The sequence below is a fragment of the Oncorhynchus gorbuscha genome, linkage group LG24, assembly GCF_021184085.1.
Source record: "Oncorhynchus gorbuscha isolate QuinsamMale2020 ecotype Even-year linkage group LG24, OgorEven_v1.0, whole genome shotgun sequence".
NCBI lineage: Eukaryota > Metazoa > Chordata > Actinopteri > Salmoniformes > Salmonidae > Oncorhynchus > Oncorhynchus gorbuscha.
In genome coordinates this window covers 31,446,407-31,453,633 of record NC_060196.1, presented here as the reverse complement: position 1 = coordinate 31,453,633, position 7,227 = coordinate 31,446,407, and the positions used below count along the sequence as shown (strand labels likewise).

Below are 7,227 nucleotides of genomic sequence, written 5' to 3'. Positions count from 1 at the left end.
TTTATAAAGAACATCCAATCGTCACATTCATTGCAAAGACTGTACAGCAGGACTTTAATTCAGACATGGATTAGAAATGAAATGCCATTCGCCGGTCTCAAAAACTCTTTGTAACAAGCAAAGCAGTGATCAGACAAATACTAAGGCTGCATGCATAGATGTGGCCCTGACACTAATTGAGGTGGTTGTCTGTTGGTCCTAGATAGCCACTTTAAATTTAAATAGTACTTAAATGAGGTTAGCAACTGCTGTGACTGAACAGGCAGACTGATGTCCGATTAAAGTCCATTAGTTTCCCTGGAAACGGAATATCTTAAAAAAGAAGGACAAATCAATTGAAAGTAGACCAGGGATGCAATCTTATCGTGCTGGAAGCAGGGAGTCCTGACAAAGTAGCAGATTATATATATATATAGCAGGTTATTTTTTATCTTTGGAGGATTTCATAGGTGATTTTGGTCAAATGTAAGCTATTTTTCTTTCATATATCATACTTGAATGGACTTCACTTAGCTCCCACAGCATTGGATTGAAATGCAACGAGGCAGAGGTAGAGGTAATATCGTGAGATACTGAAATGTGACGATGCATATCATGCACATTCATACTGTGATAATGACAAATACATATTATATCGCCCAGTTCTAATGCAGATGGCTTATGTTGTAAAGCAAGGATGATGATTCCATGCCCTCATAAAGATCCCAACATAAATCAATATCTACATCATCAACTGACACTGGATCAGTGTCCCCATTAAGCTATCAAAATGATATCTCCTGGTATTTTCATTGGGCAAACTGAATTCAGAATTCCTTAATAGGCTTGCAAAAGTTTCTCATTTTTCCAGGACTGTTTGGAATTCCCACTCATAGCTTGCCTTCCTCAACCAGTTTGTTCAGGTCTCTGCAGATCTTGGTGAGATTAGGCCAGAGAGGGCCACCGGGGGTGTAGAGGTTGGTCAGTAGGTCTTGGTCAGAGTAATGGTTGAAGACATGCCGAATGCGCCCAAGGGATTTGGGAGTCAGGTGTTTCTCTACAAGCTTCAGCAGGATGTCCCTACAATCCGTCAGAAGCTCTGTCATGACAGCCTTATCAAATGTGAACTCCACCTGGGCCAAATAGATGGAGAAGAGATATTAGTGACAGCACAGTAGTAATTACAACACAGTTATTATGAAGATATCCCTCTAGTGGTGTGGGGGCTGTGCTTGGGCAAAGTGGGTGGGGTTATATCCTGACTGTTTGGCCCTGTCCGGGGGTATCATCGGATGGGGCCACAGTTTCTCCTGACCCCTCCTGTCTCAGCCTCCAGTGCTATGCTGCAGTAGTTTATGTGTCGGGGGGCTAGGGTCAGTCTGTTATATCTGGAGTACTTCTCCTGTCTTATCCGGTATCCTGTGTGAATTTAAGTATGTTCTCTCTAATTCTCTCTTTCTCTCTTTCTTTCTCTCTCTCGGAGGACCTGAGCCCTAGGACCATGCCTCAGGACTACCTGGCATGATGACTCCTTGCTGTCCCCAGTCCACCTGGCCGTGCTGCTGCTCCAGTTTCAACTGTTCTGCTTGCGGCTATGGAACCCTGACTTGTTCACCAGATGTGCTACCTGTCCCAGACCTGCTGTTTTCAACTCTCTAGAGACAGCAGGAGCCGTAGAGATACTCTTAATGATCAGCTATGAAAAGCCAACTGACATTTACTCCTGAGGTGCTGACTTGCTGTACCCTCGACAACTACTGTGATTATTATTATTTGACCATGCTGGTCATTTATGAACATTTGAACATCTTGGCCATGTTCTGTTATAATCTCCACCCGGCACAGCCAGAAGAGGACTGGCCACCCCTCATAGCCTGGTTCCTCTCTAGGTTTCTTCCTAGGTTTTGGCCTTTCTAGGGAGTTTTTCCTAGCCACCGTGCTTCTACACCTGCACTGCTTGCTGTTTGGGGTTTTAGGCTGGGTTTCTGTACAGCACATTGAGATATCAGCTGATGTAAGAAGGGCTATATAAATACATTTGATTTGATTTGAAATTAGATTTATAACAGCTGTAACAGGTGCTAGTTTATGGTATTGGCTTCAGGATAAACACTATTGTAAGTGGGGCATTGTTGTTTCCTATTAAAGTCCCCTCAGGATTCTGTCCAGATAGTTTGACATTTTACCAGGTATGATCAATGACTGTAGGGTGGTTATATCATGCAGGCTTTAGGTTGTTGGCATCATGCAGAGTTCAAATGAGGCTCTGAAGAGTTCTGCCTGCAAAGTTACCTCCTGGAAGCTGATTGCCGTCATGACCCCCTGGTGCAGCTTCTTCTTGAAGTCCTGAGCCAGGCTGAGCTCCTCTTGACTGAAGCGATCGTGCCGAAAGAGAATGCCCACCTTTACCACCACCTTGACCAGGTCTTTGACCACCTTCTGGGCTTCCGTGCGGTTCCCAGAGTGTATCTTGGAGACGCGGTAGAACTCATCCAGGATTTCGCTGCTGGTGTCATCAATGAACATCTGCACCATGGATTTGCTGGCCATACGGCTGAGGATTTTGTTTTGGGCCTTCATGGCCATGTCTTTAGAGCTGAAGGACTCCATTTGGATTCTTGGAAGGAAGTGAAGAGTTGATGAGACACAATAATGGGGTAAGGTGCAATACCTGATTGTCTGGTCTCAGCCACGGCTGTAGAAACAGAGCACTGAAGACAGTTATTCTGGTAAGGTTGGTTCTCTGTTGGACCTTTTCTCTGTCAAATGACGTTTAAGATAAGCAAAGGCTTTTACATTTAAAAAAAAAATCTCAATATCAAATGATTTCTAGCTAACAATTATGTACAGTACTTACTGTGATTGTTTTCAATTAAAATCATCAGAAATGAACCAAAATCGTTTCTTAGCAAAGAACAATTTGTCAAGCAGACATTTTGCTAGAACTGTCTGGAAGTGGTCTGAGTGGGGAGTGGAAAACTGAAAATGATCTGTTATTGGCAGAGAGGTTTGGAACTCTCTTTCTTATTGGTTTATGAACAAATGTACCTCCTGGTGATGTCACCAGGCAGGCCAAAACTCCATCCCACCAAAACAGACAGAAATTGCAGGCGGTCTATTCAAAAAGCTCTGACAGTAAAAGAGCATAATTTTCACAATTTCAGAGTATTATTCCAACCTCCTAGTATGGAAATATGCATAAAACACAGGAAATGCACATTTTTGACTGGACTAGGTCTTCACAGGGGCAGTTGGCACGGTTATCCTTTACTATTCACACCGAGGAAGAGGAACTCACACTGCGGTAGTATTGTTTGAAGTTGAGTTATGACCTTGGACGACCAAGATTATTGCTCTCCTGAGTTCTAGTGTGGGGGTCAAGAGGAAAAACCCAAATAAATAAATCTTCCCCTATGCTGGCAAGTCTGTGTCAGTAGAGGCTGTTGTTGGTCGTTGGAGCAGTGTGGGGTTTCATGTGGACACATTTAGGGTCAATGTCAATATCGAGTATATGCTGGTCTTGGAGACAAGTTTAATGTAGGCTATCATATTCATACTATCGCACCACTACCTTTACCTTGCCCTGACATCCACTCTTTCTAGAAGAGATTCTCTCCTACTTCCAAAGTAGATAATACAACAACAATAACGCAGGAATGCAGCCACTTTTGGGAATAAAAATGACTTATTCTCTTTAGAATCTTCTGAATAGCTCATCATGTCGCATTGCACAGCACGTAAAGTACAGTAATTGTCGGGGTTTAACGTCGCTTCTCTCAAAGTCCAGTAGCACAAATGGATAAAAGTGCAGACAGTGATTTAATTGGTCCTGTAATCTGTCTGATCTTCTATTCCTCAAGGGATGTTTTCAATGGAACTCTGTGACTCAGAGTGACATTCTGTATGGTTGCTCAGATACCAACAGGAAGTATGATAAACATGTCACATCACCCAGCCTTTGGAGTTAGCTGGTTCTGATAGCCTGAAGGGGGGAAAAAAAATATTTGTACAGTAGAGGAAGTCTAAGACACACTGCAGCTGCCAGTTTCACCTTAAATGCACTGTCTCTGTCGTAGGTGTGTTAAACATAGTCTATGGCAAAAGTGTAATTTACCAATTGCATGGATTACGAAGACCAAACTGCAACCAGTCATCTCCATGTTCATTCAATCAGCTGTGGGAGAATGAGAGGGGATTGAGACTGTGCGTATTGTCGCCTACCACAGCTAGGACTTTCATGTTGACCACGTGAGTTAGACACCTTGATCAACCAGACACTTGAGTTATTGAAGTAGGTCCGAGACTGTCTGTGGGAAAGCACACTGGAAACTCGCTTGCGTATCCCTTCAAGTTCGCATGTCTAATGGTTACGCTTCTGAGTTTGCACATAATGTCCATCTTCCGCACCCATCAGTAACTGCCTGTTTTGCATGGGAAAGGTTACAGACACCGCATCGATTTATTTGCTCCTCTTCTGATTTGAATAGACCCTGATAAAATAAGTCACGTGGATCTCAGGTGTGAGCTTTTGTCTCGTTCAGACACTCCACACAGTATAAAAGCAGCTCTGTAAGACAAGTCTTTTACCTCATGATTAACATTTTGATCACTAATTTGCCAAATGTAACACTTTGTCTATAAATTGTTACAGTAAAAATGTTGAAGTGCATTTGCACAGCTCTCTCTTGTGTGATTCCTTGAAACACATAAAACCTGACCTACATCACAAGTCTGGCTGTTTTGTTTCAAAATGTGTGGCACCTTTTTACGGAAGAGTCTTACTTCCTGTGTGAAACAGCCATAAGAAGGAGACATTATTCAAATGAAATAGAAGAAGTTGGCTACCAGTGCTCTGTATGCTGTAACTGTCTTCCCATGGCTCAAAATGGCTTGGCCTCAAACATTCAGATGACACACTCCTTCGAACAGTGAAGGTCAAATTTCCAGGTGGGTCAATGTAAGCTAAAGCTGACAGCGCTAATAGTCAGCTGTCTGAGAAGACCAAACACGAAGGCTGACAATTTCAATTTGCAACGTGACCTTGTGTTGGCATCCTTCTGGAGAAACTTGTTTCCAAGTGTTCAAAGTAGAAATCAAATGTTACACAAAATATATTGGACAATTAAACGTGAAGTAATGCCAAAAACAACAAGCAGTCAATTATTCTTGGACTGTGCTAGACATGGACATAGGAGATGTTTGGCTGCCTTGATTGGCTGATGCTTAATGATTTTCAACATCAAATGACTGGTTTAGGCATAGGGGTAGACCGCACTTCAAGACTCAAGAAGGCAGTAGCAATGCTAACTTATTCTTTCACTATGCATACTGTATCTATTACCTTGAGTGAGATCATGCCTATGGACACCCAGTTGCAAACTTGGCTTTTACACAATGACTCAGCCTCTAAATTTAGTTTCTTGCACTTCATTTTTTCATGGACAGTTCCACAAGTCCATATTTTCAGCTCCCCTTTCAACTGTATCTTATTGATATTCAGATCTACAAGGCTGATTACCTGTGATATCTGCCACAATCCCCCACCCCTCTACACAGGATGTTTTGATACAGATTTAGGATCTTAATTTGGTCAGCCTGTTTAAACTTGTGGTGTGTTTGAAGTTTAAAATGGCTTCTGAAGTTTGTCGTTTCCACTTTTACATTTTGATACGAAAAATGTATCATCCCCTACTAAAATATTTCATCTCTATAATCTGCATAATGGTTCACACTTCCTGTTACTGCAGGGTTATTTTCATGCCGTAGCAAACTGGCTCAAATTAAGATCCTACATCTATAAGAGACCCAAGGAGCTTGATGAGATTGTTGAGTACTATAAGGATCTGTTTCCTGTCAAGATGTTGGGTAACTTCAATGTGGTACAATGGTAGGTGATATAATTTATCTTGATGCATGAATAGGGTTAGACAGACCAGCATAGCAAGCACATGCACATGCACCAACTCACAAACTTACATAACACACACTTACACATTTGCCCGCAGAGTTGTTTTTCAGCTGCTAGAAAGCTATTGTCACTTCAAAGTTTTGTCTTTTGTCTTTACATGCTTCTGATTAGCACAGAAGTGGTCATTGTTGCTAAAGCGATGGTCTAAAATATCCTTGCCAAAAACCTGCTCATATTTTCCATGCATTCTCCGCCTCTAGCAATGTAGCCAAGCACCCACTCTTTAAAAAGAGGTTTGACATTATGGTTAATGTCTTACATACAACTGAGTCTATGGAGTTTAGATCATGTTTTTTCGGGTCATAAATGTCCAAGCTAATTTGAAGGCACCTGCCTGCACTGTACACAGAAACACAATTGCTTGTGCACAAACACAAAACCTAATACTTAATAACAGACGTGAAAATATGTTCTCCAACACACACACACACACACACACACACACACACACACACACACACACACACACACACACACACACACACACACACACACACACACACACACACACACACACACACACACACACACACACACACACACACACACACACACACACACACACACACACACACACACACACACACACACACACACACACACGCCTACATACAGTTAGAAAGATACGCTCTCCATACACACACACAAACACACACACACACACACATAGAAATTCAGTTGTTGGACACACAAACCACACAACATCCTCTTCCACTGAGACTGAAATGACGGTGCTATGAAATGCTTACCTGCGTGCCTATGGACCATTGGCTTCAGATCGACCCAGTGCTCCAAGAGGAGGCTTCACATAAAGGGGTTGGAGGATCACACTGCCCTCTCGCTATACCCACCACCCCGTTTATGTGACTCTGCCGACCTCAGATGCATTTCCTTAAAGAACTCATTTTTTTGTGGGCACGCCCAGGAGCGGTGTATTTCTCTCTCTCTCTCTCTGTCTCTCTGTCGCTCTCTCTCTCTGTCTCTCTGTCGCTCTCTCTCTCTTCCTCTCTCTGCGTCTCTCTCTGCCTCTCTCAGCCTCTCTCTCTCTCTCATTCTCTCTCTGCCTCTCTCTCTCTCTCTCTGTCTCTCTGTCGCTCTCTGTCTCTGTCGCTCTCTCTCTCTCTCACTCTTTCTTTCTGCATCTCTCTCTCTCTCTCTCTCTCTCTCTCTCTCTCTCTCATTCTCTCTGCGTCTCTCTCTGCCTCTCTCTCTCTCTTTCTCGCTCTCTTTCTCTCTCTGCGTCTCTCTCTGTGTCTCTCTCTCTCTCTCTGCCTCTCTCT

General features: G+C 42.9%; 1 protein-coding gene across 3 annotated transcripts; it reads right to left on the bottom strand.

The window, feature by feature from the left end:
• LOC124012923 (tumor necrosis factor alpha-induced protein 8-like protein 2) lies at positions 1-6,961 on the bottom strand. 3 transcript variants are annotated; one of them, XM_046326983.1, is made up of 3 exons: positions 6,697-6,961; positions 2,272-2,690; positions 1-1,112 (listed from the first exon to the last, which is right to left on the bottom strand). In XM_046326983.1, the coding sequence occupies exons 2-3, from the start codon at positions 2,587-2,589 to the stop codon at positions 870-872; spliced, it is 561 nt and encodes a 186-aa protein (XP_046182939.1). In that variant the 5' UTR covers positions 2,590-2,690; positions 6,697-6,961; the 3' UTR covers positions 1-869. The 3 variants fall into 3 exon arrangements, with proteins under 3 accessions (XP_046182939.1, XP_046182938.1, XP_046182937.1); XM_046326982.1 differs by having other exon boundaries at positions 2,272-2,674; positions 6,697-6,960; XM_046326981.1 differs by having other exon boundaries at positions 2,272-2,596; positions 6,697-6,957.
• Positions 6,962-7,227: the final 266 nt, after the last annotated feature.

What these genes read in the sequence shown, in the direction of transcription:
- LOC124012923 (XM_046326983.1), bottom strand. Translation starts at nt 2,589, where the DNA reads ATGGAGTCCTTCAGCTCTAAAGACATGGCCATGAAGGCCCAAAACAAA. An exon ending in CGGCAATCAGCTTCCAGGAG is followed by an intron (nt 1,113 to 2,271) that starts GTAACTTTGCAG and finishes TATTTGGCCCAG; the next exon opens with GTGGAGTTCACATTTGATAA.